Below are 21934 nucleotides of genomic sequence, written 5' to 3'. Positions count from 1 at the left end.
GTGGTGGTGACAAAACAGGTTGCAAGGAGGGCACATAAATGAGGAGACTGCCTCACTCAACAAAACAAGCAAGTGTCCTTAGTACAGAACAAATTGGCATCTATACTATGCTAACGTTTACCTCTCCACCGGATCTTTCTCATAGGACATAGCGTTCATGAGAACCCAGTTTGGGAAATGCTGGCTTAGCATGCCATATGTGACTCTCTGAGACCTGGCACCTGCACGCACCTCCAGCCCTCTTCTCTTTACTCGCTGTTCCCTTAACTGGAACGTCTTTCTTAGTCTTCCCTATCACCTACCTAAATCATACTTACTTTTCAAGACTTTTAGACTGTGCCTCCTCCAGGAAGCCTACCCTGGTTCCCCTACCCACTGCCCATCCCTCACACTCCAGGCTGTGCCTGTCTCTGACTTGTAAGTTATTGTGTATTGAAACAATTTCCATATTTGCTGCCTACATGGGATTTTGAGCTCATTGTAGGCCAGTTCTGGGACTTATTCAACTCTGGGTCCAGACCCCAGCACAGGACCTGCCAGTTCGCAGTGAATGGTGGATGGACAGATGGGACAGAAAGAACAGCAGGGAAAAAAGAGGAGTTTAGGAAAGAAGGATAAATAGAGACAGACTCATAAATAGAGAGCAAGCTGACAGCTAAAGGGTGGGGAGTTGCAGAGGGTGGAGGGATCGAGCAAAAAAGGGAAAAGCAGCAGAACTCAAGGACATGACAACAGTGTGGTGATTGTGAGAGGCAGGAGGTGGGTGAAGGTGGAAGAGGATATGGGAGAAAAATTGCTAATGGAGCCCTGGCTGGTGTGGCTCAATGGGTTGAGTGCGGGCCTGCAAACCAAAGGGTCACCAGTTTGATTTCCAGTCAGGGCACATGCCTGGGTTGCAGGCTTGGGTCCCTGGTGGGGCGTGTGCTAGAAGTGACCACACATCGATATTCCTCTCCTTCTCTCCTTCCCTTCCCCTCTCTCTAAAAATAAACAAATAAAATCTTTTAAAAAATGGTAATGGAAAAAAATAAAGACAAAAAAGAAAGAGAGGGATAGAATGAGCAAAAACAATAAGAACATGGAGGCTTTTGTCAAGAAACCTTCAGAATGCACAGGTTCTATTTGTCAAGCTAATGGGCTCCATTTTCAGGTCCCCTTGTTTTGCTGAGCTTGTCCCATTGGGTCTAATGCCCACCACCCTGCCCAACCCCAGACTTTCTTTGGTCTTTAGAGTGTGACACAGCAAGCTCCAAATTCAGGCTCCCTCATTTGCCAGCTCTGTGCCCTCAGAGAGGTCCCTTCCTCTCCCCGGGTTTCAGTTGTTCCCATCAGTAAAACAAGGCCATTTGTCATAGGATTGCAGTGGAAAGTGCCTGGCATGACAGGGGCACACAGAGCATTAGAGGAGGAAAGGCATGTGAAGTGCGCAAGCAATGCTTGGCATACAGTGGGCACTAAATACGTGGTAGCTACTATCATGCAGATACCCACCTCAGGGTCTTTTTGGAACAAACCAAGTGTATTTTATTGGAGGGGGTGCAGAGACATGGAACACCAGGGGGAAAGGTGCTGTTGCTCCACTCACCCCCTCACTTCTCAGCCGCCACCACACTGACTGATCTCCCATCCTCCCAACAGTGAGTCACCCAGGTCCCGTTTGTTCAAATCCAGCCCCACCACTAACCAGCTGAGAGTAACAGTGGCCAAGAACCTCCCTTCACCTCTCCAAGCCTGAGCTTCTGCACCTCTAAAATGGGAATAAAACTTGTGTCTGCCTTTGGGGTTTTGTGAGTATCCAGTGAGAAAGCAGGTGGGTGAGCTGTGTCACCCACACCAGAGAGGGATTGGTTTTCATTTCTGTGCTTCCTCCTCCGTTCCCTGGGTTCTGGGCACTGCCTCTCTTCTTAGTACCCTGCCCCTTTGCCCCCCCCAGTCTTACTCTCCCCCGTGTCCTCTGCTTCCCCTCCACGTGAACCTGCCACGGGTCAGGACATGGCCATTTCCTCTGCCTACACAGGCAGTGCTTGTTTATGCTGGTGCTTTTCTGTGACCTGTACAGCATGTCCCACTCCGTGGACAAGCTGGAGTCATTTATTCAGCTGTCCCCTCTGGGGTAGGGGGGAGGCTTGTTGGAAGTACACCAGCTTGGGCCCTGCTCTTCCTTCTACCCTCAGAGGAGCGGAGGCTGGGAGCATGGGGTCTCTGCCTCCCAGTCAGGAGCCCTGGGCCGTATATTGTTCTCATTTGACATCAAGGAGCTTGTCTGAGGTCCCAGGAGCCAGTTAGAGGCCCTGACAGGAACCTGCTTGCCTCTCCAGACTGAGAAGCATATCTGGGGTGGACTTGAGGAGTCCGCCCCAGATTGCTTGGGAAATGAGGAGTGCCTACACTCCAACAAGGGAGGCAGGAAGTGCTGCTGTGGTCACATGTGCTAGACGCGCCCCAAGTGTAGGGACAGGCATCCAGCTGCCACAGTCAGGACCTCCTGCTCCCCTCCCCAGCAGAGATGTTTCCACTTTCTCATAGGCTCTGTGCTGCCCTCTGCGAGCCAAGTTCTTGTTACACTTAGTAGGCCCAACACCTAGGGTCCACAAAAATGTTTTAAATGACTAACATTAGAAGAAAAAATTGAATATAATAACAATGAATATAGTGATTAGTCCAGTCTGGATAATATTCCTTTTCATACCAAAACAGTTATAGAATATATATTTTAATATTATGAGAAAAAGGCCCACAAAGCCCAGATGTGGCCCTAGTCTCTGCTCAATCCCAGGCCCTTTCCATCAGCTTGAGGTGCCATCTGCCTGTCTTGGAAGCTGCAGCAGCCCAGGGCCAACCTAGCGCAAGGAGGTGAGGGGTGAGTCCACTGTTTTCCCAAAGGCAACAGGCTGCCAGGCCCTCTGCTCACCTTGCCAGCTAAATCCAGAAAAGGATGGAAGAAGGGGACAGTGAAGTGGGACTTGACAGGCAGCCCAACCTGTTCAGACTGGATGGGGATGCAGACAGGGGCAGGTCAGCATGAACACTTACTGAGGCTGACTTGTGACAATGTGTCCCTGGCCCATGTGCCCTGCGAGGAAGCAGAAAGTTAGTTTCAGGCTGTCTGACAGCACTCAAGGGATGGAAATACAGATTTGACTGTGAAGCCTATACTTTCTCTAGCTGTCCCTCAGAGGTTGGGAATTTTCTGGCTATAGTAACAGGGAAGAGGCAAGTTCCTTTCTCCAGGGAAGTCAACATGAGGGGGCCCCTTTTAGTCCCCTGGGCTTTGCTGGCCACTGAAACCAGACCAGAAGCTGCCGTAAGGCACTCTAGCCCTCCCATAACCTGGCTTATTGAGTGCAATAGCTTTCCCAAGCCTCCCAGGGTCGGGTCTCCGCTCTACATCCTTCAGCTTGAGCTGTGTATAGCAGGAGAAAAAAGGACAGCACAGCCAGGGAGATGCTGCTGTTAGGACTCCTGAGGTCATGCTTGTGGACCGCTCAAATGAGGGACCCTGGCCAAGACAGGGGGTGGGGCCTGCAGCCTGTGCCCAAGCTGTAGCTTCTTGGAATCCTGCCTCCCCACTCTCAAATCCCCTCCTAAAGACAAGAGCTGAGGCCTTGCCCCTATTCCTCTTGCGACCTCCCTGAGTCCTAGGACAGTAATGCTCAAGACCTCTGACCCTAACACCGAGCCCAGTCCCTACCCAGCATTTGAGCAAAGAGCCACACAGCCGGCATGCATCTCCAGTAATGCTTTATTGTTCTGCTGAGGGAGCCATGTGGTTCCTGCTCTCCACCTCTCCTATCTCATCTTAGGTGCCCTGCCCCCCCCACTCCCACCCAGATTATAGTATACTCAGGATAGAACATATCTGTGTGTATATAGATGTGTGTATGTACATATGTATCTATATGTACACAAATACATATATATATATTCTGACTGTACAGTATTTATAGGTACAAGTAAAACAGGCTTAAAAAAGTACAATGTTGGCTAGGAACCATCTCACTTCAGTTTATTGAGCCTCAAGAAAAATGAATCATGAGTTGATGCTAGACTGGCACTTGAATTTCCACATGAACCCAGATAGCCAATGGGTGGGGACAGGTTGACTTTGGATCACTCCCCGATGGGCTGAGATGACACTAGGCCCTGCCATCTGGCTAGCTGGACACCTGAACCAGAGGCCAGGTCTTTGCTTGAAGAAGGGGCTATTATATCAGCCTGGTACCACAGGCACAAAGAGCAGGAGAAGGGACGCGGACACAGATACATGTCTCCTTGCCACCATCTGCTTTTGCTCAGCCCGTGTGGTGGGAGTGAGCTTGTCTACTCTCCAGATGTAGCGGTTCGTGGCCAGAGGCTGCACGGGACCCCACAAAGTGGCAGATCAAGTATGGGACCCAAGCCAGGGGAAACTGGTTCTTTGGTCTCTTGAGACCAGAGAGAGGAGGGTCCCTCCTCCACTCTCATGTCCCAAGCTATCCCAAGTCGTCATGTCGCCTACTAGGGGCCCGTCTACGCCTACTCTTTCAATCAGCCTCATAAAAATCAGCATCGTAGTTACACAAATAAAACACTCCACGGGGGTTGAGGCTGCCCTGTGCTCTGCCCACGTGCCTATCCAGGCCCGTCCAATTTCTCTGGAAAAGCTAGTTTAGGGCCATTGTTAGGCCCAAAGGCAGGGCCAGAACCTCCTGTCCAATCTCAAAGGGACCCTAGTACCAAACAGGATGGCTTGGCCTCTCAAAAGGGCAGAGAGCTGAGAGCACACACTGCCCTCTCCCTCTGTCCCCTGCAGACAGAGAGCCGGTAAGGCTCCAGGCTGATTGGTGGCTCTGTGGGCCTGGGGGCAATGACAGTGTTCTTGCTCCTAAAATGGCTCCTCTCGGTCAGGAAGGCAGAACACAGGTTTTGGGTGTGGGTGGAGTGGAGATGGGACACTGAAATTCTCCTGTGTGTGCAGAGGAACTTCAGGGGTTGGGGCCAGGTAGCTGGGGTGCGGGGAATGGCTCTGCCCCTAGAAGCAGCATACGGGGTCTGCTGTGCTCTGATCCTCGCTAATTATCTGGTACCAAGGGGGTGGGGCGGTGTCACCCTGGAACCAGGCTGAGGCTCACAGCTTTGTCTCCCGGCCAGCTGCCTGCAGGGTGGGGAAGGAGTCGCGGATCTTTGCCACTTCCATGGCACACAGGTGCCCAAAGACTTTGTTGTACCAGTCAGGAGAACGGCCCCTGGGGAGGGAGAAGCGGGCAGAAATGAGCCATGTGGTCTTACCAGGAGCCCTTTCCATGGGGAAGGAAGAAGAGACTGGCCCCCAGGCCCCAGGGATCAACAGCATGGGGAAAAGGCAAGGAGGTCACCAGGGCAAAGGGGGCCTAGTACCTTAGGTCAGCACGGCAGATGTGGGTGAGCCGGGAGCGGCCCAGGCCACAAGGCTCTATGAGGTACTGGGAAGTGAGCATCAGGGCCCGCACCCCAGATTCTGGGACAGGTTGCTCAGGATCCAGGGACTGGGAGACAAGCAGGCAACCCCCGCGAGGCAGGTCAGAACGCCACATCCTGTGCAGAAGGGACACATTCAGGTTCCTGATGCTGGTTCCCACCCCACCTCACCTGTCCCCAGAGCACAGCAGAGTAGCAGCTGGAGTCTCTCACCGAAGCACCACGAAGTCGCGGCAGGGGTGGGGTGCCATGCTGTCAGTGACATAGTGGTACAGCTCCACACCCGGCATCAGGGCCTCCAGCACCTGGGCCCGCAGCAGGTCCTCATCCCAGAGGGCCCGCTCCCTCAGAATGCGGTGTAGCACCACAGCTGGAGGGGCCGCCACCTCGGTGGATGCCTTCCACACACGCAGGGGGTGCCCATCTGGTGCCTGCAGGCCAGGGGAGCGGGGACAGGAGGCAGCTGTCAGGGCTCAAGAGTTCCCACTCAGCCTCCCATTCCAGCCTGCCCTCACACCGTGCCCAGAGGAGGGAAGGCCGCAGGGCTCCTGTGCTAACCCGTGTCACCCCCCAATAGGCCACCCCTGTGTTCCCTGTCCTCTCTCTCCTTTCCGGATGTCTGCTTCTCTACCTGCTCAGGATCACAAAGAGATGACAGACACACATTCTCGGAGGCCTACTAGGCTCTGCCATGAAACAGACACAGTGCTGGGAATTTCCGGATGTGAACAGAAGAAGATATGGGGATAGTCCTTGAGGAACTCACCACCTAATGCGCAGAGTAGAAAACGTGCAAAGCAACAAAAGCTACTGTTCACTGAACCCTTTGTACGTGCCAGGTGCTGGGCTAGCTGCTCACCTCAACCCCGTAAGGGAGATTTCACTGTGATCACTTTATACACGGCAAACCTTGAGTGTGCAGTCTTATTCACAATCAGAATCCAAGACAGAACATGGCTTGTGCCAAGAGAGGGACAGAGAGAAGTCACCTCCAGCCCAGGGCATGGCAGGAGGCTCTGGACAGTGGAGGGGGCATATCAAGTTGGGGCTTGCAGTGGCTCAAGAAATGTAATGTGTGAGGCTGGTCAGTCCAGGTAGCACGAAATCAGGGGCAGAAGCACCGCGTGACTGTGGTGCAGGGATAGATGGGAAGTGAGGCTGTAAAAGTAGTGACATGTCTACAGTGGGGCTTTGGGAAGGTAATTCTGGCAAATGATCCCCAAGAGAGATACCTTGGTCTCATTTGGTTCTGGCTTTGCTGGCTGACATTGTCCAATATCAGGCCGAGGCACAGCGAGACTATCAGGGCAGCCCCTTCCTTTGGAATCCTAGGCCCCTTGCCTGCACTGAGTCGTCTCCCAGCCCCACAGCAACCATGGCAAGTGTGGTACTCACCTTCTTGCAAGCCAGCTCCGTGTGCTGGGGCCCCGGTATGCTCATCCAGCCCTTGAAGCGCTCAGCAGCATCGCGCAGCAGCTCCTGGACACTCTCTTCCATGTACAGGCTGAGGCTCACGCCAGCAGCTTGGGCCTGCCTCAGCTCAGTCAGGGCTGGGCCAGGAGGGCTGAGCTCAGCTGCACTGTAGGAGCCACACAGTTGCAGCACCATGTCCTGGGGCACCTGGCAGAGCACACACATACTGGGCTGGGGCCATGAGGAGCAAGCAGCAGAAGGGTCAGGGATCCTCAGTCCTAGAGCCCACAGAGTCTCTCAGGTTCATGTTCATAGGGTGGGGAGGCCTGGCTACTGCAGTGAGGTAGGTGAGAAACCTTGCAGGGAAGAGCTGGAAGTAGGAGGCTGAGGGACATGTGTGAAGTTGGGTCCTATCCATGACTTGGGATGCAAAGGTCAGACCTGATGATTCCCCCAGGGTCTGGGAGGTAGGCATCATGGCCTGGAATTACTCACCTGGAAAAGTTTCTTACAGTCACTGATCATATGTGATAGGCCCTGGGTGGCCGCCATGTTCTCACTTAGGTCCCTAGGGCCTGGACGGCCAATGCGGCTGCGTTTGCTCTTGATCCTACAGGGAAGGGTGGAGAGGAGAGGGCAGCACAATGGCAGGAGGCAATATGGCTGATAGGCTGGTTTCCAGTTCTCAGGAAGCCAGCTTGCCAGTCCTGAACACAAAACAACCTGCTGTCTTTTAGAAGACCCTGCTTCACAGCATCCAACCAGTCCCAGGCTCCTGAGGAGTGAGACTGACCCCTTGTGGGGATGTTTTGGAACTGCAGCACCAGGCATCAGGGGCCCTAAATCCAAGCCGGGCAGGGGTGGGCAGGGGTGGGCAAACCCTCCCTGCCTGGCCCCACCCCACATGCTACCCTGTTTCACCTGGGTGAGGGGCTATCCTTCTTGGAGATGTTGAGGTGGAAGATGGAGGGTGCCAGGCACACTGCCAGGTTGCCGGCTGTCATCTGGTTTTCCTCAGCAGAGGCAATGTCACTTAGGAAATACAGCAGGGTCTGCAGCACCTCTCGGTTCTCATCAGGGAGCAGCAAAGTAGCAGCTTGTGCTGCTGCCAACCACTGATCCTTGGGGAGGACTGTAGGGAAGGAAAGACAGAACAGCTCCCTTATTCCCTACACCCTACTGTGTCCAGGAACAGAGAAGAAAGTAGTCCCAGGGGACTCTGGGAGGTCTCCGGATGCAAGATCAAGCTCCACTCAAATGTGTGGTGTAACCTTAGGTAAGTCCTTGCCATATAGCAGGTTTGGGGAATAGAATGTGGTTTCTCTCTGGGATGGCTGAGAAGGGGTCAGATTGTCGGGGATGAGTACAGGCAACTCACGCTGGTAGATCTGCAGGAAAGTAGTGGTGAGTTTGCTGGTGAAGATAGGCTCTGGCAGGTCTCGGAAATACTGCTTCAGCAGGTCAGCCACATCGTAGGCCGACTGGCCCTCATAGCAGACATTGTCAGGGGAGGACTCGTTCATTTGGCGCAGGTTCTGGATCCTAGACTTCACCCCAGACTTGCGGAAGATGCCCACCTGGACCATGCAGATCAGGGAGGGAGGGAAGGAGGGAGACATGGGAGGGAGACTGTGAGGCCAGGGCTGGACTAGGAGTCACAAGTATAGGCCACCCCAGAGACTCCTAAACCCGGCAGGCCTCCTGCTGCCCAGGGTTGGAGAGAAATGGAAAAACCAAAGAAAAGAGTTTTTATAGCCTCAGGCCAAGCAGAAACATGGCTTTAGTGGAAATGAATAGGCAAAGGGGGACCTGGGCTAAGGTAGACTCTTGGGAGTTGGGAAGTACAGCACCTGGGCCAAGAAGGAGGCTGGGACAGGGCTGGGAAGAGGGGAGCTTTGGCTCCATTCTTGCTGGGTCTTCCTGAGACTAGGAAAGGTCTCTGGTGGGCCAAGCCAGGGTGAAGGAGCAGAGCAGAGTGGCTTCCCTCCCCAATTTCTTAGCCTCAGACTTCCCCCGCAGTGCCACCTCTCCGCAGGCTCCCCAGTGGGTCTCACCTGGTCCAGGCACTGGCTGCGCAGGTAGCGCATGGCTTGCTGAATGCTCTGTGGCAGCGGCTGGCCTGTGCGCTGTACGTGGATTAGGGGTGGCACCCCAAACACATGTTGGCCCCGGTAGTCTGGGGTTTTGTTCCTTTTCATGAACTTGGGCATTGACCTGTTTGGAGGAATAATAAGAGATCAGGAAGGGGCACAGGCTACACTTGGACACAGCTTGGAGACTGTCTGAAGTCTTGAGGGACTTAGGGGTAAGAAACACACTATATCCCTCAAGTCAACAACTGCTAAGCACGGGCTCTGGGGCCAGCCCTACAGAGTCACAGAGGAACACAGGGAGCTCTCAGTCTGGTTAAGGAGATAACTGTGTCAACAGGCAGTGACAATACTTGCTGTCAGTAGTGAGCCAAGAGCTTCACGGAAGACCCACGAGGGAGGGGAGCTGTACCTAGTGGGTCAGGGAAGGCTTCAGATATGGGTAGAAATTCAGCAGGCTCTTGAGAAATTAGTAGGCATTGTCCCAGAGGAGAAATGGGGAAAAGACATCCTAGGCCAAGAGCACAGCTCGGACAAAGGCAAAGAGTCTGGGAAAAGAGCATAGCACATTCGGGGGAGGGTGACTGGCCCATACAGTGGCATTGCTTACAGGTGGCAGGCAGGCTACAGAGCCCGACAGATGGGGCAGGGCCAGAACGTGGAAGGATCATGGTGGGAAGGAAACGTGAGCAATGCGGAGCCACAGAAGGGTACTTATCAGGAGAGTGACAACCAAAACTGCATTTTCAGACAACGTCACTGGTGGTAGCGTGGGTGCTGGGGTAGAGGAGGTACAGCTCAAGGACCTCATGTTCTGCACTCCCATCCCTCCCTCACACATGGCACGCATACTGCCATGCATCCGATGTGCACCCCTCACCCACACAAGCTACCTCTCAGGCCATGATCCCTCCAGCCTCTTGGCACATCCCACCACCCCACTGCCCTGTGGGTTCTGCCTATCTATACCTGACTTCTGGGGCTGACCCTCCCAGGGCCTTGGAGTAGGCGCGGGGAGGGAGCCAGGACCGGGGTGAGCAGCCCCCTGCCCACCGTGGCCCCGGAGCACTCACCAGCCCCAGCCCTGTTTGTGGGGCACAGTGTACTTCTCCATGAAGGCCGTAAGCCGCAGCAGGGAGCCCTTGTGCAGCAGGTGGATCTGGCTGGCAAACTGCCGGTTGATCTCCAGCGACTCGGAGTTGAGACTGGGCCGGTGCGAGTTCTGGAAGCTGTGCCAGCGGAGCTTCCTAGTGAGGGATGAGCGGGTGGAGAAAGCCAGAGGAGCAGGGTTGGGTCAACCTTAGAAAGGGCTGTGTTCTTCTGGCCCCTCCCCTCCACAAAAAAAAAAAGGCAGAGAGACGTGACCATTGTCAGCATTGCTGCTAGGCCCCAGGGTAGGAAAAGCTTAGTCTTAGTTTCCAGGGCTGCCCAGCGGCCCAGATGCAATCGGGGAGGTGGCCCAGAGCTCAGGCCCATCTAGCGCCATCAAGTCGGACCAGCCCCCACCCTTTTCCAGAGCTGCAGTGACAAGTCCAGAATTGCAAAACTGGGGATCAGAGATCATCTCTTCTAAAGCTGTGGATTTACACACAGGAAAGCCGAGGTCCAAGGAGAAGCTAGTATTTGCTCAAGGCCACAGCAGAGGCAGGTCTGGAACCTAACATTCTGGATTGTCGAGTCTTGTGTCCTTGCTGTTTCCCTCCTGCGCCTTGGCGCCTAAAAGCAATCAGCCGCCTCCAAAGAACCTGCCCCTGGGCTGCATAACTAAGAAACTGGCTTGGGGGATAGTGAAGATGGAGGGAGGGGAGAAAGGCAAAGGAAGGAATTGGAAAGGGAAGAGACAGAGACAACCAAACCCCCTGCCCCTATCTCTACCCTTAAGTCCCACCTGCAGGGTCTGGTAAGTGAGGCCCCAACGCCTGAATCTCGTCGATCACGGGGTGCTGATGCCTGGAGTGCAGCTGGGGACCCTGCAGCCTCAGCCTCGTTCATGGAGTTCCCGCTACTGTCCAGTTCGCTGGAGGACGCCACAGTGTCAGAAATGGAGTGTCCTTCCACAGACAGGCTAGAGGCAGAAGTGGGCTCCCCACCTGAATTCACCTCCTGCTCATTTTCCTGGGCTGGGCCCGGTGACTTCACCTCAGCCCGCTCCTGCAGCTCGGCCTGTGCCTGGAGTTCAGCTGAGGCATGAGCTGGGGGAACGGTCTGAATTTCATCCTGGCCCATGGCTGAGGACTCTCTGTGGGCTGGAGCCTCCATCTGGGCCACAGCTTCAGGCTGACCTTCAAATTCAACTGTGGCTATTTCTACTGATAAAGTGGCCTCTTCCTCTTCCTCATCTTCTTCTTCTTCCTTATCTCCAGGCTCCAGGTCTGGGTACATGGCCTGAGACCAAAGCTCTACCCGTTGCTGCAGTCCCCACACATGCTGGAGGATGTCATCTAGGTGAGCATAGCTGCCCCCTCCCTCCTCCTCATCTTCGGCCTCAGCCCCAGCCCCAGCCAGTATAGGCTCAGCTGGGTACAGCTCGGGCATGTTGTCATAGGTGCTGGCATGGCTGCCTGTTGAGCCACAGGAGCCCCGGCGCCCTTCACAGCCCCAGCGCCTACCTGGCTGCCAATCAGCCAGACGGTGTCCGTCCTCAGGACATAGGCTCTCGATGGACAGGGAGCGAGGAAATGTGCCTGGTTTGTGGTCCCCAGGCACATGCACCAGGTAGTTACCCCTGTGTACCCTCTGGGGATGCCAGAGCGTAGCCAAAGACCAGGCCTCCCAGGCCCTCTGAGTCTCAGTGCCACTGCCCCTGGCTGAGGTGTGTGACCGGTTCTTAGCCCTGTAGAATCCAGCTGAGAGGAAGCCACGGCGGTTGCGGAAAGAGAAGGCTTTGGTGGCCTTCTCTGAAGTGCCTAGGCTACGCTCAGACTCAGCTTGCCGGCTGCCACCCTTTTCCTTCCGTCTCAGAGAGTCAAGGTGCTTGAGGAAGCTACGGGAACGGTGCTTCTTGGCTTTATCCTGGGGACCCTCTGGTTCCTGGTTGGGGCTGAGGAGGGTCCGGTCACTTGGACTTGGGTCACGGCTTAGCAAGGACAGGTCTGCTGGCTCAGGTGGTAGGCTCACGGTGATGGCCGGCAGGGAGGTGGCACTAAGCTCAGTGAGGACACTCTCACAGCTGGATGTCACTGGTAGTTCAGGGCTCGGTGGAGCCAACAGGTCAGAAGAGCCCATGCGAGACCAGCGCTGACTCTCTTGCTGCAAGGACCAGGGGTTGCTGATGGTACACTGCTCTTCCTCTTCTGAGTCTTCATTCTGGGAAGGGCACCACAGGGTGGGTCAGAGAAGTCCACCCACCAGTCCTTGCTTGTGCTCCACTCTGTGCCTCCAAACGCTTGGAGGACTTTGGGGCAAAGGGCCCTCCTTTCTGATTGGGGACATGTGCTAGAGGGAGCTGGCTCTGGGAGTGCTAGAAAGTGGATGCTGGGAGGCATAGACAGAGACCAGATGGACGGTAAAGGTCATTTGATTGATGTAACCCCTCCCCATTTACAGATAGTGAAACCCAGACCCACAAATGAGAGGCCACTTGCCCAAGGTCATACAATGTCATGCAGGAAGTCAGTGACAGAGCCAGCCTAGAATTCTGGTGTCTTAACCTCTTGGTCTCAGCAACCTCTCAAGTCTGGGCTAGAGTCTTAGATCAGAATCACAGAATGTCAGAGCTGAGAGTTTTGAGATTTTCTCCTTTTCTAATTTGCAAGGTGGGGAAACTAAGGCCCACAGTGAGGAAGAGGCTTGCCCAAGGTCACTGAGCAGTCAGTGGGGACTAGGTCCCAGGAGTTTCCTTCTTCTCGGGCCAGGTCTCTGGCAACTTGGCTAATGCACGTGGCTCCAGGCCTCGAGGACAGAAAGCCTCAGAAGAAACTCACAAAGCCTGACCCCAGGGCAGGATGGGGTCATCAGGTCCACATTCCAGGGCTACGTGCAGACCGACAGTTCTCACAGTTTCAACAATCCCAGATTGGTGGAAGCAGAAAAGCTTCTGGAAGCTATGAATGCTCCTCCCCACCATTCATGGGAGAGATAAGGGAAATGAGGCTCAGAGGGAAAAGACTTGGGGTGGGTAGAATTAACAACCTTGACATATAACACCATATAGGCCATGATTTTTCCATCACATTATTCTGTCTCTACCCCCTAGTCAAGGAATTTTTGCCATCACAGAGTAGGAAGTGGAGGCAGATGGATTTCCCTGAGGTAGGGCCATCTCTGGGTCAGGTTATTAGCAAACCCAGGAGGTATAGGTGGGCTGGGGGGAGGTGAGGCCAAGGGCCAGGGTACTTGTTCTCACACTTCAGCCTGTAGACCAGGCTTGCCTAACCCTGACATCCTGCCCCCAGGCTGGAGCAAGGCACTGCTGTAGATGTCCTGGACTCCTGGGACACTGGAACTAGTTTCAAAAGTGGTTTGTGCATGTCTTGAGTTTCCCATGGTGTTGCAAGGTCATACACTCCGCTCTTGCCATGACTCACCTGCTTGCATTGAAAATGAACCTCCAGTTTCATTGAGGCACAATTGTTCAAGGTCATCAGCCTCCTGCAAGGAAACAAAGCAGTGGTCACCCAAGGGTCCCAACCCCCCAAGCCTGTAGCACATAACCTACCAAGATATTCCCAAGATGCCATCCACTAGTGCATGTGCCCAGTCAACAAAATGCCTCCCAAGCCCAGTGTTCGCGGGGGTTTCAGTGCCAGACACGATGCTAGGGAGATTATGGCCTCTGACCTCTGAGAGCTAATAGATGTGGAAACAAACCACTACAGAGACGGGAAAGGTTCAAGAACCAGAGTAGACAGAAGGCAGAGCAGGCACACAGAGGGTGGGACAAGGAAGTTCAATGAACAGACTGGTTGTAGTCAGATAAGGCTTCCTGGAAGACAGAAATGGGATTCAGAGGAACAGAGACAGAGGAACTTCTATCTCAGGCTTCAACAGGAGCCTGGGACAAGGTAGAGAGAAAAACATTAAACAGACCAGTGTAGTTATGAGACAAGACTCAGGCTGATAAGGCCAGTCAAAACCCGATTGCGAAGGACCTCCGGTGTCATGCTAAAAAGCTTTGGATTTTTCCCTTTAGGCAGCAACACATTTTTGGCAGAGGAATGCCTGCTAGAAACTGACTCTAGTGGCTGGTGGGCGGCCATGCCGTGCCGAGGAGGGGAATGCAGAGATGGAAGGCAGGAAGGCCAGGTAGGAGGCTGTAATGGATCCAAGAAGTGGTGGTTTGACGTCAGACAAGGGCCAAGCTGGTGTAAGTAGAGAGGGGACAAATGAAAGGACTGTCTGTGGAATCTCACTGAAAGGAGAAGAGAATCAAGGCCAGACCTTGGCTTTCCAGCTAGAGTGCTGGGTGGTTGAGGGTGTCACAGACCCAGAAGACAGAGTAAGTGGGGTTAACTGCAGTACATGAGCTTTGTTGAAACGTGGGGCTCCTCCTCTGTTAGGGGCACAGGGATTTTTTTTCCATGAGGAAGCCCCAAGCTGGGCCCCAGCCTCCCAGGTCTGGCCCTCAGCCCCCCTACCTGCACAGGGCCCCCAAAGAATCCTCGTCCAGAAAACCGTGGTCCTTCTTCACAGAGCCAATATCCAGGGGAAATGAACCTTCTGCATGGCAGAGAGAAGCCAAGATGAGTTGAGGGTGGTTGGACAGAAATTCTGCCAGCGGCCCTTAGAGCTGGAAAGGGGAGGTTGGGGAGGCTGGGGAGGCAGCGGGGCAGCCCAGCAAGAGCAGAGGAGGAGGAGCACGCCTGCAGGAAGGGAGGAGCCTAGGAAGCTCAAGTTGGCCATCAGCAGAAAGGTTGGGGAGAGGCCAGGAGGGGATAGCTGGATGAGAGGACCCATCACCAGTCAGTGAGGCAGGTCCCACAGGGACAGCAGGGATGGCAGGTCTCAATCCCCTTTGAATCCTGGGCTGCTCAAATGAGGAACTTCCTCCCTGGCCCAAGGCAAAGTTGGGGAGCAGGGAGAGAGTGAGGACTGAAGAAACACTTCCCACTGCTACCCAGGTTTAAAGGAGAGAGGGAAGAAAGGAAGGAGCATGGGAGGAGGTGAGAGCAGCCAGGAAATCCCACACTTCTCTGCCTAATTGGTAAAATCAGCCTATTTACTCGTTTCCTAAGACTCATTGAGCATCTACTTTGTGCCAGACACTGGGGATACAACAGCAAATGAGACAGAAATGATCCCTGCCTTCATGGGCTTTCCACTCTCCTGGGAGGAAAAAAACAATAAATACATGAAACAAACAAGAGAATGCAGTAATAAATGCTACAAAAGATATCAGCCAAAGTGACGGGGTAAGGACAGGCTGGGTGGGGGCTATTCCTAGAGAGGTGGCTGGCAGAGGTCATGACCTCTGAGCTGAGTCCTGAAGAAACAGAAGGGGCCAGCCGTGCAAAGAGCCTGGGTAGAGAGTTCCTGGCAGGACTAACATTAAGGCTCTGAAGAGGAAAAGGGCCCAGAGGGAGCAGGTGATAAAAAGGAGCCTGAGTGTGGTCGGCGAAGGGGAGGGGAGTAAAGAAAGGGCAGGCAGTTGGCCGACAGTCTTGTCCGTGAGGGTGAATCACCGGGGCTGACTTCATTCTAAGTGCACCGGGAGTGATGTAACTCAGTCAGGGTAGAGCAGCGACAGGCACCAGCCTACGCTCACGGGGCCCCTAGCCACTGTAAATGCAGAGCACAGCAAGGAGCGCATGCAGGAGACTGACACGCTAGGCCAGGCGAACAGCGACAGCAGGTCACACTGATGTGGCAGTGAAGGTGGTAGGAAGTGGATTGATTCAAGAAATATTCTGGAGAGAGAAGGGGCTAGCTGAAGGGTTAGCTACAGTGGATAAAAGAAAAGAGGAATTGAGGATGATTCCTGGATGTGGCACTTGAGTGGGCAGTGATGCCTTGGGGAGCTCAGATTCAGATTTAAATCCGAGGCACCTGGCAGACATCTGCATACAGTGATTGGCAGTTGATTAGATACATCTGGAGCTTGGGACTGAGGTCTGGACAGAGACATTTGGAAGTCGCCAGAATACAGATGGTACTTGGATAAGAATCTCCTGGGAAAGAAATGTTAAGAGAGAAAAGGGGCTGGGACTTAGCCCTGAGACACCCCAACATTTAGCTACCTTCTAGAGGAAGCAGAGTCAGCTAAGGAGACTGAGAGCAGCAGCCAGAGAGACAGTCAGGAGAGCAGCATTTGTAGAAGCTGAAGTGAGTGGCCAACTGCGCTGAATGCTTTGCAGAGATTAAGTGAGGACTAGGAAGTGACCACTGAACTTGACCACATGGAGGAGCTTGACAAAGACGGTTGTTGGCAACGTGGGGGGAAGCCAGGGTGCTGTGGCAGTGTGGGAAGAAGAGGGGAAGTGGAAACAGCTAGTATGAACAACGCTAAGGAAGACTGGAAAAGTGAAGGGAAACAAAGAGATAAAACCATGGGGAAGATGAGGTAAGGGCTAGGCTGCCAGGGCACACGCTCCATACTGCATCTATGCAACTGGCATCCTTGGAGCGGTACAAAGAAGTGACCCTAGTCAAGACAAGTATTTTACACATGGCAACAGCAGAGCTTGTGAGAGCTGATGAGAGCCAGGTAGTAGAGATGATGATGTAGGAGAGAGAGGTTGTGGCTATAGGAGCAGGGCCAGGGTACACGGCTTCTTGTGCAGTCAGAGAAAGGATCTGATTTGCCCCACTTTACAGATAAAGAGTGGAGGGATAGGAAAGCTTGGGGGTCAGGGAAGGAACGCCTTACCTTCAAAAAGCTGAGCATACTGAGGGAATCCTGTTGCTCGGAGCCACTCGCATGCTTTCTTGGCCTCGGCTTCTAAAACAGAACAGGGAGAGAATGAGGCAGAGAAGTGGGGTTAGCAGGGTGATGGGTGTCTGCTGACTCACCTCCAAGCAGGCAGGCACCTCTAGTTCTGGTGACCTGGAAATGGCAAAAGAAGTTGAGAGGGAGGGGCTGGCACATTTGCTTCATGTCACAGCCAGAGAATATTTACCCTCTACTCCCCAGGCCCCATACCCTGTATGTCCTGGGACCCCTTTCTTGAGCCTTATTCCTTACCTGTCCCAATCCCCTCCCCACTGTCCTGCCCCGCTCCCCCCACCCCCCGAAAACAGAACCTGCCAACAGCAGTGCCTCCTGGGACTGTCTGGGGTCAAGGAGTGCTGCTGGGGCAGGGGGACACAGCTGTGTCTTCAACCCTCTTCCTTGGGTCCCATTCCCTTCCACAGCCTGGGTAGCCTGTCCTAGTCCAGCTAGGGACACGAAACGTTCACCAATTATTATTCTCTTTCTCCTCATCATAGGTAAAGTTCTCCAGCACTTTGAGAACCATATCTCACTGAACACACACAAGCTGTGAAGGTGTTACTCTCCCCATTTCCCAGATCTCGAAACCAGCTCAGAAAGGAAGGGCTCATCCATAGTCTCCCAGTTGATGGGGTAGCAGTGCTAGGGCCAGAGTCCAAGTTCAGTCTGACTCCACCTCAGGCTTCCCTCTTCTGACATGGTGGCTGCCCCGGTGTTCTTCTTCCCCTACCACTCATCAAGTTCCAGCCCTCTCTCCCCTGGGAGCCTCCCAGGACTGCCCCAGCTCTCCCCTGAGGCTAGCCTATTTGCAGCATAACCCAGTGCTGACTGTCACGCTGACACGGTGCTGGCCTGTGGGTGTCTCTCAGGGCAATGGCTGAGTCGGCCTCCCGCCTCTGCTGTGGGAGTTCCTGGCCCTGAACGGGACACCCCTGCCAGCCTCAGTGTAGACGTGCAGCTGGACTGAAGCCACAGAGGCGGCCCTCCTGGCCCAGTGTAGGCTGAGTACCAGCAGTGAAGTCCCGGGACTGCCCAGGCAGCTATTTGTTCCCTACCCAGGTGGTGCCAGGGAGCAGTGGGGCTGGGACATGGGAAGCATTTGTTCCCATGGGGCCCAGCTAGCACTGCCTCAGCCCCTCTGGCAGGGGGCAAGGCAGGCCTGGGAAAGTATCAAAGTCCCTAGGCAGGTGGTGGTCTGGGGCATGGGAGGTGTAATAGCAACCTGGAGGGACTTCACACCCACGCAGGGAGCATTTGGGGGACACAGTTTCACTGAGAGGACAGCTGAACCAGCTGCTACAACCATCCCCTAGTCTCTTACACCTACCACACGCTCTGGAGAAGGGCCTTCCCACCTCAGAGCCCCTCCCAGCAGCCAGCTCTGCTTTCCTGTCATTAAGACAAAGAGAAGGGACGAAAGGAGACCAGATCAGAGTTTCCAGAAAGGTGGGCATAGAAAGGTGGACCTAAAGGGCCATGATTCTGGCATGGCCACCCGGGTCAGGAGAGCCAAGCCCAAGGGATCAGCCTACATGTCAGGATCACACCCTTTAACTCCACTGCAGCCCCCAGTCACTCACGGTTTGAGGCAGAAGAAAGAGGAAGAGAAGGGCAGAGAGGAACCTGCCTGTCCATTACTCCCATACTCCTCCCTAAGCCGAAGGCAGGTAGGAGAGCACAGTGCTGCACGCCTGTACCTTGCAACATCTGCCCGAGCCATGAGGCCCACAGAAGAGCGGCGGGGCTTCCTGCTCCCCTAATGCTAAGCAGTGGCACTAACCAGGGTTGGCGGGAAGGGAACCAGCTCAGTCGGGTAAGCACCACGTTGTTTCATTCATACTTAGGGCCCTCAAGTCCCTGCTATTCAAAGTGTGGACCAGCAAACAAACAAACAAACAAACAAACAAAAAGCCCCACAAAGTGTGGACCAGCAGCATCAGCATATCCTGGGAGCAGGTTAGACACGAAGGGTCCAAGACCTACTGAATTGAATCTCCGTTGAATTGGATCCTCCGGTGATGTGCAGCCCATTAAAGTTTGAGAAGCGTTGACCTAAATCACTTAGCTCAGGGACGCTCATCTTTGGATGCACATGAGAATCAGCTAGGAAGTTTTTAAAATACCAATTCCCCTAGGCCCCATCCCCAGAGGCAGATTTTATTGGACTGTGGTGAAACTCTCCACATCGGTATTTTTAAAAAGCTACAGTATGGGGCATACTGAAGCCCAAGGGACTTCCCCAAGTCACACAGTTAAGTGTTATAACTGAGACAACGACCCTGATCTTAACATTCCATGTCCAGCACTCTTTGCCCTGGCATTATGCACACCTGCCATCAGATGCCACGTAAAGATGCTACTCAAAGGAACCAACCCCAGGCCCTCCAACTTGTGTTCTGCCCCTTCTGGCTCAGTGGAGTGACAAGCCCAAGTTTAAATACTGGGGCTGTCAGTCACTAGCCCTCTGACATTGGACAAGTTGTTTAACCTCTCCAAGACTCAGTTTCCCCCTCTGTAAAATAAGAGCATTCAATCAAATACTGGACAGGGAAAAAATACCCTGACGTGTAGTACCAGGCACTCGCCAGATCAGTTCCCTCCCCACCGTGACTAAGATTTCCCAAGGAAAAAGAAGAAATGGGAGAAAGAGGCCCAGCAAGCATTCCCTTTTGGGTCTGGAAAGTGGTGGCATCCGTATCGCTGTCAGAATTGGAAGCCAAATGGCTCAAGAAAGTGAGGTTATGAGGCAGAAGTTTCAGAGGCCACAACAGCTCAAAAAGACAAAGGAGCCAAGGAGTCCGAAGCAGGGCTCCAGACTGAATCCCCAGCAGCCGTCCCTGGCAGGAATCTGGAGAATGTAATAGGTTATTGCCCAACAGGATGTCAGGGACATTGGCTCCTGACAACATACCACTCCATGGAGAGCTGGGAGGCCCTGAGGCCCCCTCCCAGAGGAGCAGTCAGGGACATATGTCTTGATGATTAAGGGCTGACCTAAGGTGTTTTGCCTTGGTCCCTCCCACCGGTCCCAGCCTGTCCATGCTGGGAGCCAGGAGTGACCACCCAGCCCCAGAAGAGTTAATTCACCTGAAGCTGGGGCCCAGGCGGCCCAGAATGAAGATTGCCTTATATGCCCGGCGGGGAGAGTGACACAAGGCAGGCTGAGGCGAGTGATGTAGGAATGTTTGCCTGTAGTCCCTGGTCCGGCCTGTGTCCAGATGTGCAGATTCCAGTAGTTTCAGCCTCTGTATTATGCAAGCCATGCTCTGGCCAAGGCTACAGTGATAAGCCAGGACAGGTCAGGGACAGGGCTCAGCGGGCACAATCTGGATTCCACTGAGAGTTAAGGCCAGACTCTATCCCTGGGGGAGAGGCCCAGCTGAATCGAGCCAAAAGATTGGGGGAGAGGCAAACTACAGAGCTCTGAAGTCTAATCAGGCCCCAGGATCACACTCACAAGTCTCCTGAAGGGAGCATCAAAGGAGGACCGGCTGAGCAGAAGCCAAGAGGTCAGTGATGGTATCTGCAGCGATGCTTACACAGACCATGTACCAGGGACCAGAGTGTTTTCTCCGTGCAGAGAAGGATGCAATGAGGAGAAAAGCAGTGCTTTTGTCCTTAGGCTGTGCTCTATGAGTGAGGGTAGAGTTTATGCACCCAGGAGAAAAGCAGCAACATTTCCCACGGAAGAAATGCAAAAATGCCCAAATATGATAACTCAGTTGGAGAAAAAGGTTTTCCAATTAAGTCGCTCCTGTACTTGCTGCCTAAATCATCTTAGACAACTTTCTTCATTGTCTAAGCTCTGGCTTTCAAATCTACATAGTGAGGACTAGTAACTTTCCTGCCTACCTTCCTGGCAAGTCTGGATGTGGCCAGGTTCTATCTGGTTTTGAATATATCTATAGGAAAGCTATCATTAGAGGGGACTTCCTTTGTTAGGACTACTTTAACTTTATATTCACATAGTCTTTAAGGCTCAGTTTTGATTGGGTCCTAGTTGTAAAGAAGTGAGAAAGTTAGGAGGAAAAGAGAAAGCAGTGGGTAACTAAGCTTTGGGAAGCCAGGACTTACCAAGCCAATGTCACCAACTCTATCCTTTTCATGCCACTATTGGGAAACTCGAATCCTTATGTCTTGTGGTCACTCAGCAGGCTGTGAGAGAGATGCCCAGGCCCTGGTTCAGTCTGCTCCCTCCCGACCCAAAGTCCAGCTCAGGCCTACGGACCGGGCAAGACACAAGCAATGGGTGGATGTCACAGATGCCCAGATCAAAGTGTCTTTGTTACAACTGAAGTAGTAAACTCTTGACTCAGGCTGAACATTATAAACTGGGGACCTTTTAAAAATACCAGTGTCAGAACCCCAGTTATGATTAATTAAATGAGAATCTTTGCGCCCTGGCTGGTGGGCCTCAATGGATTGACTGCTGGTCTGTGAACCAAAAGGTCGCTGGTTCAATTCCCAGTCATGGCACATGCCTGGGTTGCGGGCCAGGTCCCCACTTGTATGTGCGTGAGAGACAACAGATTAATGTATCTCTTGCACATCGATGTTTCTCTCCATCTCTTTCTCCCTCCCTTCCCCTTTCTCTAAAAAATAAATAAACAAAATCTTTTTTAAAGAGTATATACTATCAATGTGACTTACTACTGTTGATGTTACCCTCAGTCACCTCTCAGTCAGCTGGCTGACAATGTTTGTCAGGCTTCTCCACTATAAACTTAGTCCCCTCCCCTTCCCATATTGTACTCTGTAAAAGGAAGTCACTGCTCAGTCCACGCTTAAGTGAAACCCTGGACAGCTGGCTCAGTTGGTTAGAGCATCATATCCATAAGCCAACATGGCAGGTTCAATCCCCGGTCAGGCCACGTACAAGCAGGTGGAACAACAAAGCTCTGTCTGTCTCTGTCTCTCTCTCTCTCCCTTTCTCTCTCTCTCTCTCTCAAAATTAATCAATAAATAAGTTTAAAGAAAAAAAGAATCTTTAGAAACAGGATTCGTTTTTTGTTTCTTTTTGAGACCTCTCCAGGTGATTCTGAAGTGCAGCCAAGATAGAAATCCGGCCCTGGTCAGTGTGGCTCAGTTGGTTGGAGTGTCATCCCATAACCAAAGGTTGCGGGTTTGA

The 21934-nt window shown here is 53.3% G+C and overlaps 1 protein-coding gene across 3 annotated transcripts in view; it reads right to left on the bottom strand.

Annotated features, from left to right (window-relative positions):
- Positions 1 to 3724: 3724 nt before the first annotated feature.
- STARD8 (StAR related lipid transfer domain containing 8) overlaps positions 3725 to 21934 on the bottom strand; it is a 39359-nt gene continuing 21149 nt past the window's right edge. For 2 of the 3 annotated variants that reach the window (XM_024555316.3, XM_024555317.3), the window contains exons 2-14: positions 16744 to 16815; positions 14516 to 14597; positions 13466 to 13529; positions 10828 to 12245; positions 10013 to 10186; positions 8904 to 9063; positions 8228 to 8426; positions 7771 to 7981; positions 7345 to 7459; positions 6832 to 7056; positions 5650 to 5867; positions 5377 to 5553; positions 3725 to 5225 (exon numbers count right to left, since the gene is read on the bottom strand). In XM_024555316.3, coding sequence (XP_024411084.1) covers positions 5108 to 5225; positions 5377 to 5553; positions 5650 to 5867; positions 6832 to 7056; positions 7345 to 7459; positions 7771 to 7981; positions 8228 to 8426; positions 8904 to 9063; positions 10013 to 10186; positions 10828 to 12245; positions 13466 to 13529; positions 14516 to 14597; positions 16744 to 16815 — 3233 coding nt within the window. In that variant the 3' untranslated portion in view covers positions 3725 to 5107. The remainder of the gene's footprint in view (positions 5226 to 5376; positions 5554 to 5649; positions 5868 to 6831; positions 7057 to 7344; positions 7460 to 7770; positions 7982 to 8227; positions 8427 to 8903; positions 9064 to 10012; positions 10187 to 10827; positions 12246 to 13465; positions 13530 to 14515; positions 14598 to 16743; positions 16816 to 21934) is intronic. The other variant, XM_053917242.1, reaches the window with a different exon arrangement.

This window comes from Desmodus rotundus, chromosome X, assembly GCF_022682495.2.
Source record: "Desmodus rotundus isolate HL8 chromosome X, HLdesRot8A.1, whole genome shotgun sequence".
Taxonomy (NCBI): domain Eukaryota; kingdom Metazoa; phylum Chordata; class Mammalia; order Chiroptera; family Phyllostomidae; genus Desmodus; species Desmodus rotundus.
This window is presented reverse-complemented; position numbering and strand designations above follow the sequence as displayed.